Below are 27187 nucleotides of genomic sequence, written 5' to 3'. Positions count from 1 at the left end.
TAAGTTTTACCCTCTCAGGTTAATTTTTATTAATTTTTAAAAAATCTGTTGCTGTCTTTAAATTTTTGGCATAAGTCTAAATACCGATTTCATATTTCTAACACGAAAGAAAGAATTTTGAAAAATTCTTAGAGGATACTTTCTATAAGGATTTTTTGTGCAAAATTGGGCTTAGGCTAGGTTTAGGCTGTACGTTGTATGTTACTTAACCCAATTAAAATTATTAAACAGTTGACTTATATCCTCATTAAGAATCTCAAGAATATTAATAATTATCGAGATAATATCACTCACTGTAGTGTTCAATAAAACCTTTATACTTCTATCTAATCTAGTTTCAGTCGGTTTACTGAATAATTTCTTAATATGTATTAAATAGCAAGCTTCATAATATAATAGTGTATGGCACAATTTATTTAAAAAAAAAGTAAATTTTGACGTTAGCTAAGTTAAAGATATAGATATTAGATAGCGTCACTCGTCTTGTCATTCGTTGTCTAGGTATGTGATGATTGGGCGTTGTAAAACTAAAAAAATACTAATAATGTGTTTTCACTGTATCAAAAATATAGCTTATTGTTACTTTTAACCGATACAAAAGAATCTAGTCTGAATATAGTTTTGGAATAGCTTAAAATGCTATAAAGAATCGCAACAATAACTAGTGGAAATACATTTCATAAATTGATTTCTAAGGAGTTAAAAAAAAACTAGCAATGCCAGAGCAAAGCAACGATTACCGTGTTGTTGTGTTTGGTGCTGGAGGTGTAGGAAAAAGTTCTTTAGTGCTACGATTTGTTAAAGGCACATTTCGAGAATCCTACATACCTACCATAGAAGATACTTATAGACAAGTAAGATTAGTTTTTATTTATATTGTTTGCAATTAAGAACGGTTCATAATTTATTTTATTTCGAAGACTAAAACTGTAAAACATTTTTTTTTTTATTCTATAATTTGGTAGGTTCTATATGCCAAATTCCATTCGTAGCATTATTTCTATCAGTATCATATTTATGTGAGTTACATTGCTTTTGTTGCCTCTGTTTAAATTTTCAAAACTATTTATATATGTATAGCCTGGATATACTTTAATGTTGAAATTGTTAATGATTTTTTGTTCAATATATATTGCCAACTTACTTAAAAAATATTATTGGCTATAAGCCAATAAAGTGCCTTGAAAATGTCCTTTGCAGGATTACTTTACAAATTGAGTACTTCACATTACATGTAATGTATTTATAATACTATTGCTTATGTAATATTAAAATAAACCTTACAATTGATTAAAAATATTATCATTTCTGGAAATAGAAAAAAAGTTATAAAAATGCCTATGCCACAAAAAGTCATAGTCATCAAGTATTTTAAAAGTAATGAAAAGAACAGATTAATTTGACCAGTCTTACTATATACATATAAATCATTGGATTTTCAGGTTATAAGCAGCAACAAAACAATTTGTACACTCCAAATTACTGATACAACAGGATCTCACCAGTTTCCAGCTATGCAAAGATTATCCATAAGTAAGGTAAGAATTAATTAAATATAATAATAATTTTACAATAATATTTTGGAATATAAAATATGTAACCTATTTTGTGGATTTATTGTCTTTAAAATACAGTTACAAAATGTGATGCATGTATTGCAGGGTCATGCATTCATTCTTGTATATTCAGTCAGCAGTCGACAATCATTGGAAGAATTAAAACCAATATGGCAGACAATAAAAGAAATCAAAGGTACAGAGTTGCCAAATATTCCAGTGATGCTTGCTGGAAACAAATGTGACGAGAGTCCTGAAATACGAGAGGTATCTGCTGCTGAAGGACAAGCACAGGCACAAACGTGGGGAGTTTCATTTATGGAAACTTCTGCTAAAACAAATCATAATGTTACTCAGCTCTTTCAGGTAAAATATATTTTGAATTTACTTTATTTTTCAAAGTATTTCTGAGAAAACTTTTTTGTATTGTTTGTATTAGGAAAAAGGGTCTCCTAAACTTATATTGGCTTATAAAAATATTTTGTATTGTTGTTTTGGAAAACGATACAGATTCTATAGTGTTATCTTTTATTAATGTATTTTTATAGACCAAGAAGGTATTTTATTTTTAAATTAATGTTCTACTGAAATTTGTTAATATTGTAATAAAAAAATTGCATTATCTGCTGAGGGTTACAGCTTTATATTAATTGGTAAATATTTTTATCAGAGTATTTACATTTCAGGAACTTTTGAATATGGAAAAGAACAGAAATGTCTCATTACAAGTTGATGGTAAAGGTAAGAAGAAGAAAGAGAAGGTGGTTAAAGAAGGCGGTGAAGCATCTGCCAGTGGAAGAGAGAAATGCCTTGTCATGTAATGGAAAGAATTATTTTTTATCTCATTTATTATTAATTTCAAGTAATAAGCAACATTGCATAATACATGACAATATAATAACCATTTTATGTAATGAGATAGTATAGGTTAGTAAGCTAAAAATTATTGGTATTGAAAATATGGTCAGTCCAAGAATTGAAACTTCTTTTTAAGTCAATATGCAGAAATCAATATTTGCTTGCATAATATTATATTGTTTTTTTAAATTTGTTGTCATTTTTCTTCAATATTATTATACAAATGATTATCATTTAATGATAGTAGTTGTATAATATGTTACCTCTATTGGATAGATTTCATATGTGAAAACAATGGACAATCATATTATACATATTTTCAGAGAGTTTTGTTGCTTAAGATCTAAATTTTTGTTTTCTGCTACAAGATATATTAAAAAATAGATTATATTACACTGAAATGAAAGTACACAAATCCACTGAAAGTTTTTTTTTTAACAGTTATAGATTCAATAATTGGTTGCATGTAGTGTTGTTTATTACTTGTATGCGATTATAAATATGCTGTATTTTTTATTCTAGTCACAGTAATTTTTAAAAGGATTTATTATTACATTGCATTTAATTAAGAAAAAAATATATTATTATGCCTATTTATGTTAATGGTTCTATTGTGATGGATTAACTCATCATCTTCTAAATTTATATTTTGCTAATAATAAGAATTGTTTTATTTACACTAGTTGCATATTACATAATATAATGACTGATGTGACACTGAAGGAGTGACAATTCCATATGTTAGTGTGAAAAATACAACGAAATCGAGTCTGTAGGACTTAATGTTATCAAATTGTGTGCTGATTAATATAAACAGTCATGATGCATTTTTATAAGTATATTTTGAGTATGTACCTGAAATATTTTTTTTGCATTTTTGAAGGATAATACATTTATATAATATTAACAATGTTTTTTTTTTAGGAGAATTGCAAAGTATTTTTAATGTTAATTTTATATCTTTAATTTGTGTTAGTTGTCATATTTATTTATTTTGATTCGTCCTTGTGGTTTTATATAATACAATTGTGTTAATGTGTCTTTATTGATCTCAACGTGTTTTTTTTTTAAGTTATATGATTAAGTGACATTGTTATTGTTAGATATATAAGAATACTATTAATTTGCAAACGAAAAATTGTAAGGATGTCATTGCGAGATTTTTAAAGAATGTGCCAAAATAGTTTATTTGTATAATATTTATATACATTACAGTTTCACTATTAAACTTAAAAGTTAAATTAGTATACAATTAGTGAAAAGTTCGCTAAAAATTGTTTGAGTGCCATTTAAATTATAATTATGTGTTATATGTTTTTTGTCCAACTGCTTTTTATGAAGACACTTAGCCCACAATGTGGTTCATAATATTCCATTGTGTGCAAATATTTAAGATTCTTATAATTTTAAACAGTTTCTTAAATGCTTATCAAAGTAACTTTGATGAATTTGGTTTTAGTTTGAATGGTCATTGGTTAGTGAATAGTGATGTCGCTATAAATGATCAAAGATTCCATATTTAAAAACTAGCGGTAAATCTCGCAGTGACATTTTTTGTTAGTGTCATTTATTAACTTATGCATAATTGCATACAATAAAAATAACTTATATAATTATTGTAAAAGTAGCTGTCGCTAGTTTTTAATTCACTTTATTTAATATCGTTCACTTACATATCCAACTAGAATTGTCCATAGTTTAAAAAATTATCTAGTCTATTATCCTTATCAAGCAACTTATAGTGAGGTTATCTTTAGGAAAGTATGTTATTATAGGAAGGTTAAATTTGTATGAAATTGTTTAGACCATGCGTTAATGAGATTTAATTCTTAATGAGCTATTCACTTAATTACTGTCGTATAAATTATATAAATAATTATTTGCTCGTATTTCAATTTTATAATGTGCTTTGCTTTCAGCATGATTTAAAAATTAGATTTAATATAAAAAAAAGATTGTTAAATTGTTGAAACTGGACCAAAGTTGTTTGATGTTGATTGAGGTATTTTTACCGTAATTTAATTTGAATGTAAACGTTGATATATTGTAGTCGGTACTCATATAGTAAAGTCTATGATACACATGTGTAAAACTTGAAAAAAGCGCATTAGGATCATGCAAATTCTTACTGACAATAATATGCAAAGAATTAATTTTTTTTTTTTTCGTTAACTGATAAAGTAAAGTACAACTACGTATTGACATGCTGTTATACATTCAAGAAATGTCTGCTATAAGTAAATTAATTCTAGCTATGGATGTATGTTATTAATGATACAAGAATCATATGACCTAAATACATACATCAATTCATTAAATACATCTATAATGCGGGCATTTTTCTGCATTTTTGACAATTTGAATGCAAAATTTCAAATTGATCGGTTGTGTGGTTAGGACGTGGAAGCAGTTATGTATTATTAAAACAAACTCACATTCACATTTTTAATATTCGAATGACGTTATAAATGCGAATGAGTAATGCCCATTTCTCGTATGCCTTAAATCGACTTTTACGCATATGTATTCTAGACTTAAATGAAAATGTTTTTATCAAGCTCAATCATGTAATATTATTAAATAATTATTATATTTATACGTAACGTATACAAATATGGTGCCTTTGGTTACCTATTTTATCAATCCATTTATGTATTGTTCAAAAATTAAATATTATTACATTATAATGAGAAAACTATATGCCATTTGTATATAATGAGTATTACTATGAAGGAAACCTCTTATTTACATGATTGAGCTATTTCCTAACTACTATTTTCTCTATTTCAACTTCACTTCTTCAACTTTGCAAAATTAACGTATACTTAGACGATTATTGGTCATCTTAAGTCGCAATATAATTATTACTATCTTAAAAATTAATCAACAAAATCATTTTTTCTTTTTTGTATAAACTAAAACAGACACATTCTCTTAAATGTATGCATTTTCTTATTGGCATAAATTGTAGTAGTTCAACTTACTTGTTAAAATATTTTTCCAAAAGATCGAAATAAAGTAGCCATTCTAGATATTTAATAGATAGATTCGGTTGTACTTTAAATAAAATTCAATTGCTTAGTTGATCTGCAATAAAACGCGTGTTTAACAATTCAGCTGTAAAATGAATTTATTGTACAAGTTTAAAGGGTAGAAATAATTTAGGAGCTTTACTAACTCAAAACTTCTATAATATTACAAATATTGATTCAAATTCGTTCAGATATAGATATTAGACGAAACAACACCAAAATCATGTTAACGTATAAAGGTGCCCAAATAATAATGGCAATAATATTAATGTAGACACATAAATGATAAATTAATATAACGTTTCATAAATCATCTGGACACATTTAAACTTATAGTCTTTAAAATATTCTCATTTTATTACTTAGCTATATAGTGTCAAAAAATGAAGTAAATAAAAATGATCTGCATTATTTGACAACTGATGAGTGCAATAACACACTACACATAAATCGACATATATCCTAACTAATTGCTTTTTTATTTGTGACGAATTCAGTGAATATCAAATGCTTCAATTCAAGCACATAACCTTTATCTATTCTAGGATTTTCTCTTTAACTATTAAGACATTCAAATTCTATGCCTACATTTATACTTTAAGTAATTAAACTATAACTTAGTGTTCACATCAATTTAAAATGGTTCATCATTGATTAGTCCATATAGATTCTATAGATAAACTAGAGTAGGCTAGTCGAGTATAGTGGCGCCACACGAATATTATGGTTAAAGCTTAGCTGGATTTGTGCAAGAGGTATATAATGAAACTTATTAAATCAACCCACAAGTGATAGTTGTACATATTTATAATGTTTTGTTATGTTATCAATTATGGGGTTGCGAATGTTGGTTGACCAATAGCCTTAGAATGTAAGAAATTAAATCGAGATTAGAATTTGCTTCTTACTTAGATACTGTTGTATCATTTTTTAAAATAAAATAATGCTTCTTTTATCTGAACGAAATATTTCTAGTTGATAATATATTTTAATTTTCTTACAACACTACTCACTAAGCATCACAAAAAAGAAATAAAAATTAACATTAAAAAGTTTATTTATTTACAAATTATATTAAAAAAACATGGTTATTAAAAACATTTGTTATAATACTTAATTAACTTGATTAGACTTCGAATTAAATTTACATTTAAAATTAAATAAGTTTTATTTTTATACTATCCCAGGTTAAATATATTTTGAGTGAAAAAATAGTAGTAATAAGTGTTAGTCGAAAATTAATTATATTCCTTTAATAAGTAAGGAATTTATGACACACAGCTAAATCTAGACAAACTATAAATTAATAAAAAAAATTAAAGCAGAATTTAACATCTAAGATTTAAAGTCTTGACTACAGATTAAGATAAACTTTGTTACAGATGACTGGAATGCTAAGTAGGTACTAGTCATTATTATTCACATTAAAAAAAAACTGATTTTAATCAGTGATCTCCACTTCCATTTTGTTTATATTGTTGTAAAATATTGTTATTATTATAATTTTCACTTTCATAATTAGGCAATCGTCCTGTACTTGCTGATCTGGTCAATTTTGATTTATATGTCAGTGATGAATTGGAATTTTGTAGTGCACCTCTTTGTTGTATTTGTGAAGAATTAACAGTATTCAATGCACGTGTGTACACTTCTAAGAGCTTCGACAAATTTTCGCCACTAATTCTATCTGTATTTTCCCCTTGAGGTGCACCAATTGGCTCATGAACAATGGTATTTTGCATGCTTCTATTACGTTGTTTTAATCCAATACTCACAATACCCAAAAAACTTAACTTGAATGGAATGTTTAGAATATAATTAAATATTATCATTATCAGCAAAAATACCATTAGTATCATAAAAGTAACAACCAGAATTCCATACGTTATTTTATTCAATGGAAACCACAATCCATCTGAAAAAGAAAACAATTCTGTAAATCACTGAACAAATATATTAAATTATAATCATAATTATATTTTATCTATACTAAAATTATAAATGTGATGGGAACTGTCTGTCTGTTACAATTTCACAGCCAAAGTATTCATCCAAAGTTTAATGAATTTTAATATAATGTTACAATAACTAGACAACCAACCCCTAAAACCAGAGCAAAGCATGCAACAACCAGCATACATATATAAAAAAAAAACTTACCAGTAATGCCATGAATAATAATTTTAATGGTTTCGCTAATTGTTATCATGGGTTCTGATACCAATGTGGTGAACATACGAATGCCAATTTTGAGTGGATTCATGTGTTTCAAGAATATAAGAGGGTCAGGTGGTGGCACATGACAGTCTGTTGTCCAAATGTACCACTTGCAAGTGTTGACAGCTGTTATGAATCTATCAAGTTCTTGTTTTTCAGCCTCCTGGAATCATTAATAAAACTTAGTGTTAAACTCTACATATTCTTCTTACTCTCAATTAGGAAATTTATTTGGCTTACCTTATAAGATATTAATACTTCATATAAATAAAGACCAATGATCACTAATATTATTACATGTTTATGTGAAATATGATTCCATAACCAAAATATTGTCAAGACTCCTGCTAAAATACTTGCAGCCCACATAATATATGTCTGGAAATAAAAATGTTCAAATTATGATGTTAAAAAAGTTAAAATGCTGCTTGTACTGGACAATACACCGCTCAGGTTAAATATAAAAAATTGGTATTGGTATTTTATTTTAGGTAATTATATATTTTACTGAAATATTACCTTATATTCTATTAAATAGTATTGGAAGTATTCACTCCAAGCAAAGACAATCTTCTCACTGATACTTGGTTTAATTATAGCTTCCTCTATATATCCAATGGAACGTCTGTACATATCTTCAGAATATGCAGTATTGGGTTTGATATAACCATCAAGAATATTCCAACGTTCTTCATTGTATTTCATATGCAGTGATATATCAATAGAACCATCCTCATTTTTCTGTTAATTTAATATATAAATAACATATTTTATTCAATATTTAATTTTAATTTATTTCATCAAGGTTGTTTTGCATTATTGTTAAAGCATATGTTAACTATAAAAAAATGTCTAAAATGCTGTTAAGCAATTGCTAACATACCTTCATTTGGCCCCCTTTTAAGACAATGGTTAATATCCTTTTATAAAACCATTCACCAATTGCTATGTTATTGTTGGTTTGTACTTTCCTCTGGGGCTTGTCTTTAAGATCAGGTGGTATATCTTCGTCAATCACAATTGAATTCACATTATTCACGTAGTCCCAGGGCTCTGGGCCTATCTGCATATTGCATTTGTTAAGAGCAATATTAACAAATAAAATATAAAATGAAATATATATTTTAAACATGATTGAAGTTTGAAATGTTTCTTTTTTCAAAATATCATTTGAGTATTTTCCACGTTCCCAAATATGAATATTTAATATTTTTTACTTTATTATAAATTTGAGTCGAACGTTGACGACATGTATTTAAAATATAATAAAATGTCAAAATAATCAAAACACAAAACCTTAGTTAAATGTCAACACAATTCTTCAATTTTGACATTTTCATTAATATTGCCTACGCAGCTTATATACGTTGCGCGTTACAACGAGTTAAAAATCAAATTTGGTTTTGTATAACATTACAAATATCTATATAAAATCAAAATTTTTTATTTCATATTATCTGTTTTTATTGGAGCACCAATATAGTTTAACAAATTTTTTCACACACGAAGACGGTTCTTTAGCATTAATAATGACAACTTTCATGTTTCCGTTTCAATTCCCCCATTCATTCAACAACACAAAAATAGGGTATTCTACTTAGTACGAAAAAGTACCTACCTCAAAATGTTAATTTTCAAAAAAAAAATGTCGTCTAATAAACACATTTTCTTATCATAAAATAAAATAAAATTTTAAACCTTTTTTATTTCCACCAAAAAGCTGCCAGTCATTTCGGTGACGTCAATTTGATTAAAACAGCAGTTGTTTTTGTACGACCGACACTCCTTTAACGTTAATAGCTATAAATCTTTGGTGTTTTTTTGGGAAAATAATGAATTACAATTGCTATCGTTGACGTCTTATGTACAAATACTAGCATTAAAACTCCAGAAAGTTGTTTATCAAAGTATCAGATGATATTAAAATGACAGTTTTTGCCTATCTGACGCCACACTATGGCAGCTCGTGTTTTAGATTACGTGATATTCGGACTACTATTTTATTTTATTACGGCTTTTAATTTTAATATAATAAAATAAAAATGCGCTTTTATGACTCGAAATTAAAATATTTAAGTATAATAATTTATTTTTTACTACCGAAAATACATAGGGTATTCGGAATAGCAGTCATTATTCTTGCCTCCGTTCTACGAGGTTATGATATAAGCAGTAGCTATTATTATTTTTTATTTGTATATGATGATAATGACATTCATTAAAATAATATTATTATTTATGACATAATAGTATTATTTTTTGTTCAGAGCTTAGAGCACTGTCAAGTTGTCAAATGATATATTTTTTATTTTGGCTTTTAAATTTGAGGACTGTGGCAACTGTCAAGTGTCAAATTATTTTGACAACTAGCGAGCCTCCCTAATAGCTAAACTATACTTATATGCTTGATATACTAAAGTTAAGTCTGAAATTAACTTTTGTAATTAATTTCGAAAAAAAATATTCAGGTGACACTTTTCAGAGCTGGCACTCGTACTAAGCAAGGGTTTTAAATAAATACAGTATTAAGATTTAAAAAACGCAGTTAGCCCTGGAAAAGCAAGATTTACGATTTCTTATATAGTTATAATCTTATAAAAATGTCTTCAATTGATTTTGACCCATCTATTAAGTTATGCTTAAAATTTCTTCATTCAAGCGCGTCCGATTCAACAGAACAATTACGATTAACACTTGATGATGTAATTCGACAGACCTATGGCAATTCGAAGACTCTTGGACAAGTTTTACCTAAAAAATATCTTATTGAAGAAAAACTAGAATCTCCGTCACGATCGAAGCATAAGAATGACAAAACATCTAGTATTACAAAGACTGTTGCGATACCACAGCAAAGTCCACAACAAATACAGATTCCAGAAAGAGAAAACGATGATGGGTCGGTTATGGACGGAGAGCTTGCTTTTGATTTTTTGCAAGAAGATTTGACTTGCGTCGTTTGCCGTCAAATTGCAGTGCAAGCAGGCAATCGCTTGGTAGAATGTGATGCGTGCCATTCACTTTATCACCAGGTAACTATATATTTTTTAAATTCTTCTGGATTACTGATTACTCAACTTTTTATTTGATTCATCGAAAAGTAATAAATTAGTTATTAAATTATTAATACTAAATTGGTCACTAAAAATATAAACTGTAAATTATACAAAAACTTAGGTTATTTATGTGAAATATTTCATTATGGTATAACTTAATACAATTCTTTTTCAGGATTGCCATAAACCTGTGATAAGTGACAATGACATGGCATCTGGATGGCAGTGTGCTTCATGTCTCACAACTCAAGGATTTGCAAGTGGTTTCACTAACACCTCATCATCACCGTCTAAATCCCCTACTCGAGTATCTGGATCTACAACTCCAGTCAAGATATCTTCTAGTAGTTCATCATCTTCTTCACCTTCAAAAGTTGTCACTCCTAATATTAACATAATATCAGCGGATAAAAGAATACAGATCATGAAAAAAAAGGCAGCAAAGCAACATGAGAAAAAGAAGAACAAATAAATTGAAAAAATCTGTAGTTTGTAACTGAAAACATGGATAATATACAATATTTAGATAATAAAAAATGCCTTTTTTAATGTCATTAGTAGGCAGACTGGCTAACCAGTTTTCTGATAGTAGATTGTGTTCAACACTGCCTCTAGATATTGGTACTGTAAGAAGTATTAATCATTTCTCATAACCCCTATGCGGTCATAACCGACGTTTTGAACAAAGATGTTGTCACTTGTGCCTGTAGTTACACTGGCTCACTTATACTTCAGACCCAAACACAACAATAATGATGTTTTGTGGTAAAATATAAATGATATGTGTGTAGTATATATACCCATGAGAGCTTGTACAAATAAAAAGGGATTTAATGAAATATATGCACAGAAAATTAAAAATAAGGACCATTTGGGATGTATTGTATAGTAATTTAGTGAATATAGTAATTTCTGATATATTGAAAATTATTTGAAAACAGTTTTGTAGAATGGAGGTACATATTATTATTATTTTTTCAAAATTAATTACATTGCTATAGATTTTACATTTCCAATATATTTATTTTGTGGGGTATTTTGTTTTGTTTGCGGCTTCATTCGAAGTTTTTTGAATGTTGAATAATGGCAAGAAATATGTTTAACAACAATGTCCCATTTATAGATCTAAATTTGCCGTTTATCATGGAGGCGGGCTAACTATTTTGGATATATTATAGTTCTTTATCATGTGTAGAAACATGGGTGGATTCTATTATTTCTCTCACAATCAGATACAGCTACAGGTAATCTAACACACACACAACCGATATGAGTTCAGGGCTAGGATAGCCAAGCTCTATAGCTGATTTCAATGGAAGAACGAGAAATGATAAACAACCCGTAGATTTAGAAATGCCATGTGATTATAGTGCTGTTATATTATGCACTATAAACATTTCTTTTAAAACATTATATTTTAAAAATAATAAATATAATATATTTCATAATATAACACTATGAATTATTTTCCTACTTAACTCTATCCTCGTCAATTTTACTCCTAAAGTTCCGATAAGAGCTTTACCGGAATTCAAATCGTCAATGTTTCACGAATTCGAAATAATCATAGATTATTATCATTACATTATCCCAAACCTTAGCTAATTATAACGTGTTAATTCAAATTTGCTATACATGCTTTCTGGAGCGCGCTTCAAAACTCGACTACCACTAGCTTTTAACAAACAATCCCAATGTTTTAATATTGTCCTGTCGGGATTTGAATCAAAAGCTTAAGAATCTTGCCCAATAAAACCACTGCAATGACCGTATACGGCACGGATCGCACCGAGGTATTACATCAACAATAAACGTCAGTTCAGTTTTCGATTTCTTCTGTGTTAAATATTTTTTATACCGTAAATCCCTTATTTTGATTTTTATCCCTTAGTAATTTTATGAATGTAGGTCGTGAAAAGATATTTAAAAGTAATATGAGTTAAGGAATACCTGAGATGAAAATATATGTAAAACTAAAAATATCTGAATCAAATACATATTCTGCGAGTACAAATACGGGTTAGAACCATTGTCTTGTTTAGTGTATAGTTTACGTTTATGTTCATCTCGCGTTCAGCGAAGGAGGAAAACTTCTGTAGGTATAAAATATATCGCGTAATATATAAATTAATGTAATACATAATAGATAAAATTATATCACATGTAATGTAAGTAGATATAATACTTATTTACAAAACCGTACTGGAGCAGTGTGGTTGAATAAGTGCAGCAGGCCCATTGAATAACTACTTATGTACATTTCGCACAAATTTATAGTTATTGATTATAATTAAAATAATAGGAAACTAAAAAAGAAGTATGTATTCATAATTAATAAAAAAAACACAGTAACGTACGTAAACAGTAGGTACGGGTAAGTACACAACAAAGTCTCATATTATTTTACGTTACATAGGTACCTATTTAACCTGTGCAAATGAAGTGGCATTAAGCTGGCGCGCTTGACCCCGGCGCATGCTAGCAGACCCAACCTTCCTTAACGCCCTCATTTAATTTATACTTGAGTTAAAAAAGACCACACAATATCTATTAATCCTAGTGGACAACTCCCAACAAAAAAAAGGTTTCAAACTAGGTACTAGTCGCTTGCAATGCTTGTAAGTAGGTCTTGGCAACTTGTTAAAAGAGGGAAATACCTACATATTCAATATGTACATACCAATTCTTCATAGATAGAATTCTAGTAAAACTTATTCCAAAACAAATCACTGTCACTCAATAAAAACCAATCGAAGAGTACCTAATTTGTTTTGGAACAGGCCCTCGTTTTATACTTTGATAAAAAACGATATCAACTAACTATCCGATTTCTATATTTTTAAGAAAAACGAACGCTTTTAAGGCATTTCCGTTATCTTAAAAGTATTAAGTATTTTAGTAGTAATAAGTAACTAATAAAACTTACCTACTTAACAAAACTGTTCGCGAGTTATCTATCTGTACCTCTATTAAAATTTCAATGCTTTCTGAATGGTGTGAGTAAAGACAGGATATAGGTACCTACCCAATATATAATAATATAGTTATGAATTAATTTTCATAAACCGTGATTCTCAGGTATTCTTATGAGGTAGGTTATCTATAGGTACCATTTTCCTTAATGAAATGTTATACCTACTTATTAACTTTTGTTATATTGTAATGTGTAATTGTATTGTGTGTAAATTAAAAATACAAAATACTGTAGTATAATTATATAATCTTATAGCACTTTGTTGCTTTTATAAGTGAAATACAAGCCAAAAGCTACACTGTAGTTTCCGTTGTTGTGCCAACAGCCTATTGTAACCAATAGGGTGGTTAGCAGGATCTGATTGGTTGAATTTCGAGCAGGGGCGGACAAGAATGAACGGGATGCTGTAGTGACTTCAGGAATTTGACTCTATTATCTATAGTATGGGGTTGAGGATTATATGCCAGCTATAGATACGAGTGATTTGTAGCGACGCCTTCCATCTTAACGTTTCGGAGTAAACAATCAAAGCTTATCGATAGTTTCAGGGCGGAGTGTTGTGTGGGCGGTCGATTTTGTTAATTTTTAAAATCTGTGACATGTGTTAGATTTGATACAAAGTGCGGTATTTATTTTTTATAACGAAATAAATTTATAAATTCATAATAATATTATTTCCTGAACTAGTTATACTTAGTCCTTGTATTTCAAATTATATGTAATGTTACTCTGTGTTTTTTTTTTCATTTAATTCTTCTTCGCTGATTAATGTAATATATATCCAAAGTTTCTTACTTATTTACGTAAAAATAAGAGTGTAGTCTAAAATGAATAGCGGTCGGGCACGTGTACCGAAATGTGCTCGATGTCGAAATCATGGCCTTATATCTAGTCTACGTGGCCACAAAAAGGCATGTGCCTATCGAGATTGTCAGTGCCCCAAGTGTGGATTGATAAAGGAGAGGCAAAGGATCATGGCTGCTCAGGTGATTTCATTCAATCATTCTGTTATCTCATTTCCTATAAGTATGTAAATGAATCGATAATAATATATTTTGTATATAATCTACTTAAATATGGAGATATGTGTAAGTTAAAGTACCTAGACATTTCCTAACAATTATTCTGTGCAGCTGAGACTTTATTTGTAAATAATTTTATGTCTTATTTTTTATAAATTATTATTGTAATCCTTTCTACCTACTTTGTTCTGCCTATAATTTAATGTAACTCAAAATATATTTCCATTTTATATACGCTATTTTTAATAAAGTAACAGCTGGTTAAAAATAAAGAAATACCTATTTATTTCATTCAATAGGTGCATATTAAATCTGACATTTAAAAAATGTATTAAGTTAAAAGTCTATTTATATACCTACTTTATTACTTTTATTTAATTTGTAATGAGGAAGTAGATAGCAAGTAGTGAATACAAAAGAGCTTTTTTAAAAAATAAATGTCTGAAAAATAAATAAAGATCGAAAATTGACTTAATATAATTATTTAATAAAATAATTATTACATTTTGATAACGATCAGGTAATCCTATAATCGAGGTAAAAGTTATCGTACATTCGATTTGGTAGTTATTTATCTACATTTTTTACATTATATTTTGACTTGCCACCGTTTGTTCAAATCGTTTCAAATTATAAAAATACACTCATAATCAGTCATAATTTTCAGCGATCTGAGCTTGATTCAAGTCAAAATGTTAAGTATGTACGGCATTTCTTATTTCCTGAAGTCACAATGATGTCACTTAAAATATATATAATTTGTATATTGCTTTAATCGGTTAAACTAAAATAAGTAAGTACTTCTAATATGAAATGTCATACTAGAATCATCACCAGCATCCATTCTACAGAGGTATCGTACCATTTGAAGCATGTCTATTGTTTTTTTGAGAATTATATGTAGCTTATTCAATGGAAAAATCTACATAGTACTTCATACAGACATATTCACAGCTGCCTGAGATGTTTTTCTTCCTAAGTTGTTTTACATTGAGCGAGTATAATAAATATACAATAAAGTAGATACCTAATAAATAATACATAGAGATTCATGTTTTTGTCTAATTATATAATATAATAAATGTTACTTCTTATTATAAAATAATTAGTTCACTTTTGTTTCTATATTTTACACAGTCTGAACTCTGAAATACCGTTAAATAAGTACAACCGCTAACACTATTTTAATTTAGGTACCTATATAATTTGATGCCGTATTATGTAGTTTTAAATTTTATTTATAGGTATTCATTTTATCTTTTATAAATATATTTTTATATCGAGATTAAATTAGCTAATTAATTATCATCTTTATTTTTTCACACAAATTAAAATAAGGGATAGTGAGTTCACCACGTACATCAAATTTTTATGTTAATAAATTTAGGTTACTGGAAAAATTTAGAGAATACCCAAGACACTCATCCGTATGATCTTACGCTATATTCTTTTATCATTATCGGAAAACAAATTATTTTAAAAATATTTTACACTGGAATTAACGTTAACTTATGTTTATTATTTTTTCTATTTGTGGTTCGATATAAGGATATTAAAGTATATCGATCGTTTTCAATTTTTCACATTATCTTTGTAGGAATAACATGTAGATGAGTTAGAAAAGGCAGTGAACTGTATCCCAAATATCCAGTAATCTTCCGCAGTTTAGATTTTAGCTCTCCTACTTTCACTCGAAAACTACAGAAATGGGAAATAAATGTTCATAATTGCAAAAGACTATCTCATAATTCTATACTTATTACCACATCTTTCGGTAGATAATTCGACTTACTCTATTATTTTTACGTTTTTTGAAGCTGACAATCTCGAATCAGGTGGATGTGTAGTGTATTAAATGTTTATATAAGACCTTGTGATACATTAATTTTTTTCAATCAAAACACAATCCGTATGATTGTGTATTATTAAACCTTTGATAACAAAAAGTAGCAGGCAACTTAGTAATATTGCAATTGTCTCAATCCATATAGCGTACTGTCTTAGTAAAACTTATTAAAGCTTGTACTGACCCAGCTAAGTAGTAAGGTCCCTGCATCTCAGTTCATATTGCGATCCTCAAAACCCAGCCTAACATCTTGTATCACCAAAATCCAAGGCGGTAAATCAAATCAGATGAGTTACGAGAAAACTCTAACTATCTATAAAAGCTTTATTTAGTGCTTGCCTCATATGAAAAGATTCATATTTTACACCGTCACCATCGAAGACATGTTGGAAACACTGGTAATGGCAGTACCTACATGTATATGGCAATCACTACGGAGATCTTGGATTATAATTTAAAAATGAACGAGTCCACGACTAATAGCACCAAGGAACACTTCTGAACCAAGTCAAACTCCGAGGCAATGAATTAGTCATCATCTGACAGTAGAAAGCTCACAATACTATTTTTTATATCCACTAGAAATAGCTATGTACTCGTATTTAAAGTGAAACTACAAGACAGTCTTAATAGCACTGAATATATTATTAGATGGTGAGCCATGATGGCACCCTGGTTAGAAGAGGTGAATGATGAAATTTAAATGACAATGATTCCAAATTCGTATAACTCCGAGTATAATTTGTAATTATAATTTATTTCTTGTTACCGCCCGGTAAAAGAAATTCTACTAACAAATTGTCACTTGATCGCAATCGAATCGAAACATTATCGTTACTGTTCAACTATTTTCCTATTCTACTAATACAACATTCCAGTAACGGTTCAGTCGAAGTTGAATCGGAATATAATTGGTCGTATCATAATTGATATAAATAAAAAGAACTTACCCTTAGTTACGATTAAATGAAAATTATTCTTCAAAAAGTAGCGTGTGATATTTACAGACTGTTTTTCAATATTAGATAATAACCAATACATTATTTAAGTAGGCTCATAAAAACACTTTTGAATCGTAATGTTACAGTGTTGAATTAAATATACCATCGCTTTGGAAAGAAAATTCTACCCAGAAGAACCTACAAGAAATTCAATAGATACTTTTCCACCATTTCAATTAAAGAAATTAAATATCGTTTTTATTTCAGTAAATACTTAAAAATATACTATCTAATCTATATCCTATTCAACCAGTCATTCACTTTTTATATATGTAATTAGTGACTACGGCAACGTAATATTTTAATAACGATTCGATTAAATAAAATAAATAAAATTTTCTTTTGTTGCCGGTTTCTATGCATCGTTCTTTTATTATATAAAAATATTTTGCTGCTATGTTAACCATAAATTCAATATTGCATGTTGTTATGAAAAATAAAATGTAACATTTTATGTCTTTATTTAGTCGACATTATTTAGATGAAGAGTCGTCATCGTCATCCGACGAACGTTCCATGTCTGAAAGCTGTGAATAATATATTAAGATTATTTAATTAAATATATATTTATTGTACCTTTAAATATATGATGTACAAAAACCACAATTATTCCAAGTATTATTAATTATTACAAAGTATGACGTTCTTTTCAATATAAAGAGATATCTATTTATAGGTAATTGTTTAATTTATATATTTTATTTATATTTAAGTAAGTGAATAGATTTTTCTATAATGATTCACCTATGTATAAAATGATTATTTTCTACTGATTCATTTGCAGCAAATATTTAAATGCGTGAACTAAATTCTATGAGAGTTTCTTCATTCTTAGTGAGTTCTATTTATTTCGAAATGAAAATTAAAAAAAAATGATACACTGTACATTAGTATGAAGTTGAATAAGCTAGTTAAATAAGATTAGCCAATATATATTTTTTATTACATAACCCATAAAGCATTAGTTTACCTTCTAAGGAAACTATCAAAAAGTTAATAGCTTTTTATGTATGCCTAATAACTACTATCTATCTATGTCTTTCTTGTTATTATTATTTTTCATTTAATAATGTTCGTATTATAAAATTATACTATTTTCTTATAGAATATTATTAAAAAAGATTTTTGATTAATCCGAACCAAGTTTGTTTTTGATTCTTCGTAAAGTTTCATTCTATACATAAATAATAATCATTTTGTGCAAAGACATCAATTGATAATGCCCAGTATTGGTCATAGCCCTCAGTATAAATCGATATTATCTAACAACGCTTCTTGTTTCCCCACAATATTTGAGCCATTAGTCATTATTAAAGCCTTCCATGTCTAAATCATGATTCTTTCACCTTCATTTCGTAATAAAAAAAAGCAATATTGTAATAAATTTGCAATGTAAATAGTAAATTTAACTAAAAATTAATAATATCACAACATGTGGGGTCCTATATATAGGAGGTTCATATAAAAGCGATCCAAAAAGAGTCAAAACATATCGGTTACCTAATTCTGAAATAACATGCAATGTTAAGGCGTTAATGTGTTTTAATGTAGTGAAATCGAGACCAGCTAATGCGCTGCTGGGTTTATTTAAACAAGTGGCACATGTTTACTGTGGATGCCGGATGAAACATCGATCGGTTTGAACAGTAATGCATCGCTGTCGATGTCCTACCACTTTCATCCCGATTTTCTGTTTACTGTATTATAATTAATTTAATTTTTTATCTCTATTGACTTCAATATCAACTTTTATTTATTAGTAATAATTTAATTTTGTGCATTTTTATTCGGATAGTCGGTACTATCAATCTCCTTGTAGAATTTTCTCAGTAAGTAGTAAAGTCTGACAATATTTTAAATACAACTATAACTTAAATTTTTACATAAAATTTTATCTTTTTTTCTTCTTTCATTTGAAATAGTAAGATAAAATTTTGTAAGCATTTGTAGTACATACAATGACTTTTATTTTAAAACAATTTGTATTCTTCGGCAGTATTTATTTGATTTGTAGGGATCGAGTTTTGTTTTTATTTCCAATGAGGCAGCGTTCGCCCCGGGTGTAATGGTGCCCGGCTTGATCCCTTGGGTGACCGTTCATCAAACACAAACAATGTTTGTTTGACATTGATTTTCCACTAAATTAATTTATATATCAGGTTACCGATCGCTCAAAGTCACGAGAAAGTATACAAATCGAAGTCTTAAGGTGTATTTTTTATAGTACGACAATACTATTACTATAAGTGGGTAACATTACCATTGTTTTTATTGTAACTGTATTTTTATTTTTAGAGGTTTATAATTGTTATGTTTTTATTAAGCCTTAAGCTGTATCTTTTGCCTAAGTTTTTATATTATTAATTTAAGCGTGAATTACTTTTTATTATAATTCAATAGTGCTGTAAATACCTGTAGGGGTGTATCACACTGCATTGGTCCGTGTACTTTTGATTGAATTGTTTTTGTGTATATGCCGATGGTGTTTCAAATAAATAAATAATGCCCTTTTTTAAATATTTGATAAATAATAAAAGAATTCATTAATTTTAGGTCGCTTTAAAAAGGCAGCAAGCGGCAGAAGATAAAATCGCTCTACATTTAGCTTCAGTCGAGAGTGGAACAGCTATGGAGGCTTTACCACCCGGCCGTATATACGGTATGCGAGTTACGGGTCCCTGTCCTAGTCCTGGTCCCGAACCAGATTCTGCTGCTGATGATCAAACTGTGAGTATAAAAAAGGGAACAATTGTAGTAAATTGCTATAGTGCTTTCTTTTAAGAAAATGGTCTCAGTTAATAAAATATTTTGGTTAATTAAGCTAAGCTTTGCGTTATTGGAATAAATAAATTAAACAAAATGTATTTAATTATTTATATAAAAATCTTAATTATATAATTAAGATTTTTACAATCATTTAAAATGCTATATTGCCAATATTTACAAAGATATACATATAGTCTGAAAATAAATGGTTTATTTTATTATCATACTATATAGTAAACTAGCGACCCGCTCCCAGACATCGTACGGATATTGCACCCGTTATTAATAAAATTATATGATATCAATATAATTTATATTAGTACTAGAAATAATTTATCTTTCTACCAGACTAACTACTACTACTACTTGACTGTAACTTTTTTAGAAGTATATTGTTAATTCCGAAGATAACCCCCAACATACAGACAAACGAATTTTTCCGCTTTGTAATTGAAATAGATATTGATGTGAAATTAACTTTTATTTTTGTTGCTACTTAAAATAATAAATACGTATATAATAATAATGTGTGTTGTATACACATAAGTTTTATTGTTTTTCCGGCGTATTTATGTGTTTTATCGAAATAATTAGTAACTTACTTTCAATCGTTTATAAGTGTAATTGTAATAATCTTAAATAAATAATTTAAAATAAATACCTCGTTAGATTTTTATAAGTGTTTATTTGCCTTATAATTTTATTTAAATGTATTCAACAACACCGAAATGTTTTTATTTGTAATTGTTTTGTAAACTAAATATCAATATTGAATACCTTTGATTAAACAATTTCTTATTTCAGCCGATACATATCGATAGCGAGACAAGCGATTCTCTACCGGACTGTTGCAGCGTGACTCCCGATTCCGTCGGAAACACTAACATAGCGACACGATCATGGTATGATTATTATTTTAACAAGCTTTCTAACAAAAATAAAAATTATTACGTCATACGCATTAAATATTATGTAGAAGTATTTCAAATAAATTATTAATATTCGTGATGGTTATATACTATCGTCCTAAATGATTTCGGTCGCGGCGGCTAATGTCAAGAGAGATTAGCCAACTATGAAGGTCATTATATAATGCGCAAGTGTGTGTGCAAACACAGGTGCACTCTCATAATCCAACGGGAAGACAAACCTAACACGACAGGAAATAATTCTGGCTCAGGATCAACAACTTCACGTGCTTTCCGAACCATGGCATTCATCGAAACTTGAATTTGTTTTTTCTCAAGTCATGCTTGTGGGATCATAAATGTATGCATTTAAGCATTTTCGATTTACAGTGTTGAATTAATAGTTCCTTTGAAAGTGGTCAGGCTCTGTCCATAAGAAGTAAATATTCGTATAAAACGATTTTTATACCTTAATTATCACCAAGTATTAACATGTGTGTGTGAAGTATAAATATGTGCCTATGTTCAAGGGATATACCATCGTAGATAGTTCGTAATACTGAGTATCTTGCCATGTAAAATAGAACATCATTACCAACAAAAAATATTTCAATTTGCCATTACTATAATTGATGAGAGCCTGACTACGTCTTTCATATTTCTTATAAAGAATACATAATGATTACAAATTATAACAAATATTAAAATTATATAATAAGTTAGTGTATGTGAACTGTTTATAATACAGCATAGATTCGAATGAGGAAAGTTCAAGCAGCGTGAGTTCTGCGGGGTTGGAGATGTTACGTAAGCTGTTTCCAGGGAAGAAGCGATCTGTATTGGAGCTCGTACTGCGACGATGCAACCACGATCTGCTCCGTGCTGTTGAACACTGTAACGCCATACATGTAAAGAATTTCATTTTACAAAATACATTCAAAGTAATTATCTTGATATACTTTTTTAACATTATACCTACTGGTACATTTTGAAATAATGTTCATTTTATTATAAAAAAAAACTCCGAACTACATAAGTAAATAATATAGATTGATTCGGTAATTAAACAAATTATCAGTTAGAAAAAATAAAGCTATTACAACGCTGATTTTATTTAACAGGCTCATCGAGACAAATCGTCTGCAAGCATTGATTCAAGCTCGAGTCTTAGATTTGAGTCAGTATCTAGTTCAGAAGAAGTAGAAACTAGATGGTCTGCTTTTCGTCCGGTCGGGCCCAGAGCGCCGTTGCTACCTACGCTTGTGATGGGTCGAGTGTGTGGTTCGGAATGGCTGGTACCGCTGCCAGCGCTTCCTACACTATCTGCTCCATTACTGTTGCCGCTTCAGCATCCACATGCCCCGCCTACATCTTGTACTCCTGATTGCAGACAATGTAACAGCCATCATTAAGCTTAATTTTATTGATATTTATTGTATTCTTCAAATTCTTGTATTTATTTTTTTATATACACAATTAGGTATAGGTATGTATCTGCTTGGCTCACTTAAGATGTAGAACAAATGACTTCGGATGTATCCAGCTATGTTGTTTAACAAAATTAAAAAAAAAAAAATGATAAGAAACAATAAGCCGCAGTTATTGACAGTAGAGATGCAAAAGTTATTAATTCAATTTCAACAATCGATGATAAATGTAATTACTCACTTTAAGATAATTATATTATTAAAGGCTTCTTATATAGCTATTTTAATAAAATAAGTTCGAAATATAAAACATCAGGTCTTCTAGAACTCCCGCCGTTTCAACTTTAATTTTTCATGTGTCATGTATCTCAATTCAAATTTCAAGTTAATTGCTTATTTATTTTTCTTTATGTTTCTCTCATTGTGTAAGACTTTTCTAAAATTTTGACAGATGACTTAGATTATATGTCAAAATTTAGTTTTTTTTATAGATTTCTTTTGTTGGTAATAATCAATTGTGTCAAATCAAACAAATTGTATTTTATTGATCGTTGTACGCTTTAAAAGAAAACCGTAATCTTATTATTTCACTTCTATTGTAAGTGTTTATATTCGTTATATTCCATCTCAATATTTATCTTTACATTTATATATTTTGTTAATTATATTAATAGGTGATATTTTAATGCCAAATATATCTTTTCATATGCTAATTGCTGTAATTCCAGTGTATATAATATACTACGTAATAAACAGAATAAAACTTCGTGTGAAATAACTTTATTTTATTTCAAACCTTATCAAAACTATTGCGTATTTAAAATAATATCACAATTAAATGTAATAATTGATTTAAAAATTTTTTTTGCACCTAAAATGTTCGGAATATATGTGTATATATATCTTAATTGAAACTATGTTTTTCAAAGCCAAAGAAATAAAGATAAGATTTATATAAATTAATATGAATTAGTTAACTAAACAAAATTTCCTACCCCACATGCCGTGAGCTACTATCTGAGACAATAACAAATTCGTGACAATACTCTAAATGAAGACAGACATCTCTGTAACACTGCTCTAATACCTTGGATAAACAAAAGATTATTTATAAAATTGATTAACTCCCTGCTCTTAAACACGACAAGACTACACCCTATGTCAATATTATTTAGGTACCGACTTGCATATTTTTATAACATAGCGCAGCGACCTCGTTTGTTGGAGTTGGAATATGGAAATGCAATTCGTTGTCTAGCACGTGGGAACCAGCAAAATTCAAAGATGTTTTTTTTTAATTTGTATTGTGGTTATAATTAAGTTATCTCAATGATAAATTTTATTATTCGAGTAACGGGAAGACAATTTATTTAGCCGATATTAATAGCGATAATTGGTAAGAAGATATATTAGATATGGCACTTTATAGCCCAAAATAATATCACGAAGTTTAGTTATATAATAGAATTATACAAATATGTCCGAGTATATTTCTTAATATTTATTTGATCATAGTCATAATTAACACTACCTAATATTCCAAGAGGTCGTCGACGACGACGACAAGTCGACGCAGAACGCAGGACCATCTGCTTTACTTGCTTTTCAAAACTCCATTAACTTTAACTTCATCCGAGGTTTGAACCCGTTTATGACGAGATCTGTTGCAAAAAATAGCCACTAAATCAATGAGGCACTTAGAGAGTGACAAATTTAAATATATAATTTTAACTTGTATGTTTATGAATACAATAGAATAAAATCAAAATTCATCAAACACAACTTAATACAATACTCATCGTAAAAATCATTAAAATTCATTATGAATTAATTTGCTTAAAGTAGGTAAATGTTACTTACAGTAATATTCATTTCTGTAGTCCGATTCGGTCTTAACCAGTTCAAAATGGTTTGTATTTGTATTTTGGTTATTGTTGTCATTCTTTGTATGTTTTGTGATATAAGTTACGTCATCAGAACATGCTTTACCGTGATCAGTGGACGACTTTACCAAAGAAAATATTCCTTAAGTGACGTTACAGTTATTTACGGTAAGAAACTGAAAAAATACTCCCTTTATTATTGTTTTGAATATTTATGTAAGTACTTTTTATTTTATTTTTAACGGAATAGTTAAAGTAATTTACAATAAACCGTTTTAAAACTTTGCAGCGAGTTCTATTTAGATTTTTTAATAACGGGTTAGCATTTTACTTAGAATTTTATTCGGTTAATTTAAAAATAAGTTTCAGTAAATTATTCAATAATGATATTTAAAAAACCTTTCAGTCAATTTTATAAAACAATTAATTTCGTTCAATTCCAAATAAAAATAAAAAAAACCTCAGATTAATATTCCAAATTTATGCTTACTTAATATTAGCCGAATAAACAAAGACTATAAAAAAATAATTAAAACATTCGAAAAAAAGAAACAAAAAACGTTCACGCTACGTTTTTTCTTAAAGTACATATAATTTAGTTTTTAATCCAAGATCATATTATTTTGATAAATTCAAAATCAATTATTATTTAAGATGCGTAAAATAAAATAATACAGATATATATAAATATAAAGATTTATTCATATAACTTAAATTACATTATTTGTATACGTTTATCTGCAAATACAACAATTATGTGATCTATCTTACACCATATATGTATATTACTTATTATATCTTACACAGAATGGGCTTATAGCTAACTATCTGTAACTACGACTATACAAGCTCCCTTTAAGTAGGGTGGTATACTTTTACATAATCTAATACAAACAAACATGAGTTGTAATGCTGTGCAATTATATTATTAATAGCTTATATAAAATAATAATTAAAATACTTAACTTTAGAACTAGTCGCTTCGGCGGCAGAACCAACACTGGCATAGGGACCAATCACCGTTCTTTTATATGTCGGTTGGCACAATATAGGACTTACTTGAAATAATTTATATTTATCATCTACCTCAATGATTGATTAGTACACAGCACGTATTGTAATAAACGAATATTATATTTTTACAAACATGATTCAATTGCCATTAATATAATAATCTATCACGTACATATTTCCAGGATTATGTACATTTCAAGACTGTGACATTTTCTTCAAAGGCATACGCTTAGCGAGACTGGTTCGTGAAATTGACTTTGCAAGATATCACTTTTATGACAGAACCGGTATTTATTTAAGAAGTAAGCAATTAGGAATAAAGTCCTTACAAGGATCTACACTTACGGTATATGTCGATTCGGTTCCTTTATTCGTGCCGTATAAAATAACCACTAAGGTAAGAAATTAAGTCTTAACTCTATTATTATATCTATATATAGATTGATTTTATTTTTAACTTCAAGCGGTAAATACGTGTTATAGTTATTAATCGGAGTGATTTCTCCAATAATACAGCGCTGTTTAGTGTAATAAGTGATGAGTCCCTTAGTTTTCCACACTTAACGGTAAATTTTATCGTTAAAATGATCTAGGACAAACATTAAGGTACTATGTATTAATTATAACATCATATTTTTGAATTTTTGAATCTGAACAGAATTATTGAATCAATATACAAGCAAGATATATTGTATCGATTAATATCATAGATATCACGTATCAAATTATGAATGTACCTTTATTCTACTCTCCTCTCTGTTAGTGTTACTTTTCTTTACATTAATATCGCACTATCTTCTAATTAACATTTATTCAATGAAAATCAAATCACTCTTGGCGTATATATATTAAGTAATAATCACAGAAGTGACAAAAACAACAAGTCCACAAATATACAACAATAATCCAGAGTGGCTCGGGATGGTCGTTGATAAAATTACAAACAAAATATATGTTAAATCTATATTTCGTTTACGATTCAAGCTTCTAGATTACGTATTGATATTATATTCGATTTTATTATTTTATTTTAAACTTTTCTTGCAGTTTGTGTACTGGGACGAGAGGTCTTTGTTCTTTGAACATGAAGTTGTAACATTATTTGATAGAAAAATACGACATTTGTTGGTATCTCGTCAATATGCAATTGGCAAAGATAAGCAGACGACTGCTAGTCTTTTAAAAGACCTGCAAGGATTAAAATTGAAACCAAAATGTCCTCAATACATACAGGATTGGTTGAAAAGCATGGAAATATCTAGTGCGAAGTTAAGGAACGCATAAAAGAGTTTATAGTTTGTTTCTTTGTTTTAGAAGTAATAAAATACATGTTTAATATTGTTTTTATTTTTATTTCAGACAATTTATATATTTAAATTGTTACAAAACACCTTATAAATAAGTATACTTTTATATTCACACAGTTTGTACATACTTACTACAAAATTTTAATGTTAAACTGTTACTTAATTTTTTTTTTATGTATAAGATTTTTTTATTGACTAATGTTATTTGATATTTCACTTACTTATTTTCGTGATTAAATGTATAAATAATACTAAACTTTTTATTTAGTAAATGTAAGTGTATTTAAAAAAAAAACACTACGGTAACCGCGTTTTCTGTG

At 28.4% G+C, this 27187-nt stretch overlaps 5 protein-coding genes across 6 annotated transcripts; 4 read left to right on the top strand and 1 right to left on the bottom strand.

The window, feature by feature from the left end:
• Nucleotides 1-483: 483 nt before the first annotated feature.
• Nucleotides 484-3342, top strand: LOC125064163 (GTP-binding protein Di-Ras2). The gene is made up of 4 exons (XM_047671020.1): nucleotides 484-854; nucleotides 1443-1538; nucleotides 1662-1922; nucleotides 2243-3342. Exons 1-4 carry the CDS (start codon nucleotides 717-719, stop codon nucleotides 2375-2377), a joined length of 630 nt encoding a protein of 209 aa, XP_047526976.1. The 5' UTR covers nucleotides 484-716; the 3' UTR covers nucleotides 2378-3342.
• Nucleotides 3343-5800: 2458 nt separating this feature from the next.
• On the bottom strand, nucleotides 5801-9435 carry LOC125064160. 2 transcript variants are annotated; one of them, XM_047671010.1, is made up of 6 exons: nucleotides 9362-9435; nucleotides 8547-8726; nucleotides 8183-8404; nucleotides 7904-8041; nucleotides 7607-7826; nucleotides 5801-7361 (listed from the first exon to the last, which is right to left on the bottom strand). In XM_047671010.1, exons 1-6 carry the CDS (start codon nucleotides 9392-9394, stop codon nucleotides 6892-6894), a joined length of 1263 nt encoding a protein of 420 aa, XP_047526966.1. In that variant the 5' UTR covers nucleotides 9395-9435; the 3' UTR covers nucleotides 5801-6891. The 2 variants fall into 2 exon arrangements, with proteins under 2 accessions (XP_047526966.1, XP_047526965.1); XM_047671009.1 differs by lacking the exon at nucleotides 9362-9435 and having other exon boundaries at nucleotides 8547-8945.
• Nucleotides 9436-10026: 591 nt separating this feature from the next.
• On the top strand, nucleotides 10027-11248 carry LOC125064162 (integrator complex subunit 12). The gene is made up of 2 exons (XM_047671019.1): nucleotides 10027-10695; nucleotides 10895-11248. Exons 1-2 carry the CDS (start codon nucleotides 10264-10266, stop codon nucleotides 11189-11191), a joined length of 729 nt encoding a protein of 242 aa, XP_047526975.1. The 5' UTR covers nucleotides 10027-10263; the 3' UTR covers nucleotides 11192-11248.
• Nucleotides 11249-14520: 3272 nt separating this feature from the next.
• On the top strand, nucleotides 14521-22648 carry LOC125064356 (doublesex- and mab-3-related transcription factor 3). Its single transcript, XM_047671346.1, has 5 exons — nucleotides 14521-14679; nucleotides 20116-20289; nucleotides 21133-21230; nucleotides 21985-22166; nucleotides 22356-22648. The coding sequence occupies exons 1-5, from the start codon at nucleotides 14521-14523 to the stop codon at nucleotides 22646-22648; spliced, it is 906 nt and encodes a 301-aa protein (XP_047527302.1).
• Nucleotides 22649-24558: 1910 nt separating this feature from the next.
• On the top strand, nucleotides 24559-26952 carry LOC125064269 (protein THEM6-like). Its single transcript, XM_047671223.1, has 3 exons — nucleotides 24559-24714; nucleotides 25743-25957; nucleotides 26608-26952. Exons 1-3 carry the CDS (start codon nucleotides 24570-24572, stop codon nucleotides 26842-26844), a joined length of 597 nt encoding a protein of 198 aa, XP_047527179.1. The 5' UTR covers nucleotides 24559-24569; the 3' UTR covers nucleotides 26845-26952.
• The last annotated feature ends 235 nt before the right edge of the window (nucleotides 26953-27187 follow it).

This window comes from Vanessa atalanta, chromosome 5 (assembly GCF_905147765.1).
Source record: "Vanessa atalanta chromosome 5, ilVanAtal1.2, whole genome shotgun sequence".
Classification (NCBI taxonomy): Eukaryota; Metazoa; Arthropoda; class Insecta; order Lepidoptera; family Nymphalidae; genus Vanessa; species Vanessa atalanta.
This window is presented reverse-complemented; position numbering and strand designations above follow the sequence as displayed.

What these genes read in the sequence shown, in the direction of transcription:
- LOC125064163 (XM_047671020.1), top strand. Translation starts at nt 717, where the DNA reads ATGCCAGAGCAAAGCAACGATTACCGTGTTGTTGTGTTTGGTGCTGGA. An exon ending in TAGAAGATACTTATAGACAA is followed by an intron (nt 855 to 1,442) that starts GTAAGATTAGTT and finishes TTGGATTTTCAG; the next exon opens with GTTATAAGCAGCAACAAAAC. An exon ending in AAAGATTATCCATAAGTAAG is followed by an intron (nt 1,539 to 1,661) that starts GTAAGAATTAAT and finishes CATGTATTGCAG; the next exon opens with GGTCATGCATTCATTCTTGT.
- LOC125064160 (XM_047671009.1), bottom strand. Translation starts at nt 8,795, where the DNA reads ATGTTTAAAATATATATTTCATTTTATATTTTATTTGTTAATATTGCT. An exon ending in ACTATTTAATAGAATATAAG is followed by an intron (nt 8,042 to 8,182) that starts GTAATATTTCAG and finishes TTTTATTTCCAG; the next exon opens with ACATATATTATGTGGGCTGC. An exon ending in AAGTATTAATATCTTATAAG is followed by an intron (nt 7,827 to 7,903) that starts GTAAGCCAAATA and finishes TAATGATTCCAG; the next exon opens with GAGGCTGAAAAACAAGAACT.
- LOC125064162 (XM_047671019.1), top strand. Translation starts at nt 10,264, where the DNA reads ATGTCTTCAATTGATTTTGACCCATCTATTAAGTTATGCTTAAAATTT. An exon ending in GCCATTCACTTTATCACCAG is followed by an intron (nt 10,696 to 10,894) that starts GTAACTATATAT and finishes ATTCTTTTTCAG; the next exon opens with GATTGCCATAAACCTGTGAT.
- LOC125064356 (XM_047671346.1), top strand. Translation starts at nt 14,521, where the DNA reads ATGAATAGCGGTCGGGCACGTGTACCGAAATGTGCTCGATGTCGAAAT. An exon ending in AACATAGCGACACGATCATG is followed by an intron (nt 21,231 to 21,984) that starts GTATGATTATTA and finishes TTTATAATACAG; the next exon opens with CATAGATTCGAATGAGGAAA. An exon ending in AAAGAATTTCATTTTACAAA is followed by an intron (nt 22,167 to 22,355) that starts ATACATTCAAAG and finishes ATTTTATTTAAC; the next exon opens with AGGCTCATCGAGACAAATCG.
- LOC125064269 (XM_047671223.1), top strand. Translation starts at nt 24,570, where the DNA reads ATGGTTTGTATTTGTATTTTGGTTATTGTTGTCATTCTTTGTATGTTT. An exon ending in TGACGTTACAGTTATTTACG is followed by an intron (nt 24,715 to 25,742) that starts GTAAGAAACTGA and finishes ACATATTTCCAG; the next exon opens with GATTATGTACATTTCAAGAC. An exon ending in CGTATAAAATAACCACTAAG is followed by an intron (nt 25,958 to 26,607) that starts GTAAGAAATTAA and finishes CTTTTCTTGCAG; the next exon opens with TTTGTGTACTGGGACGAGAG.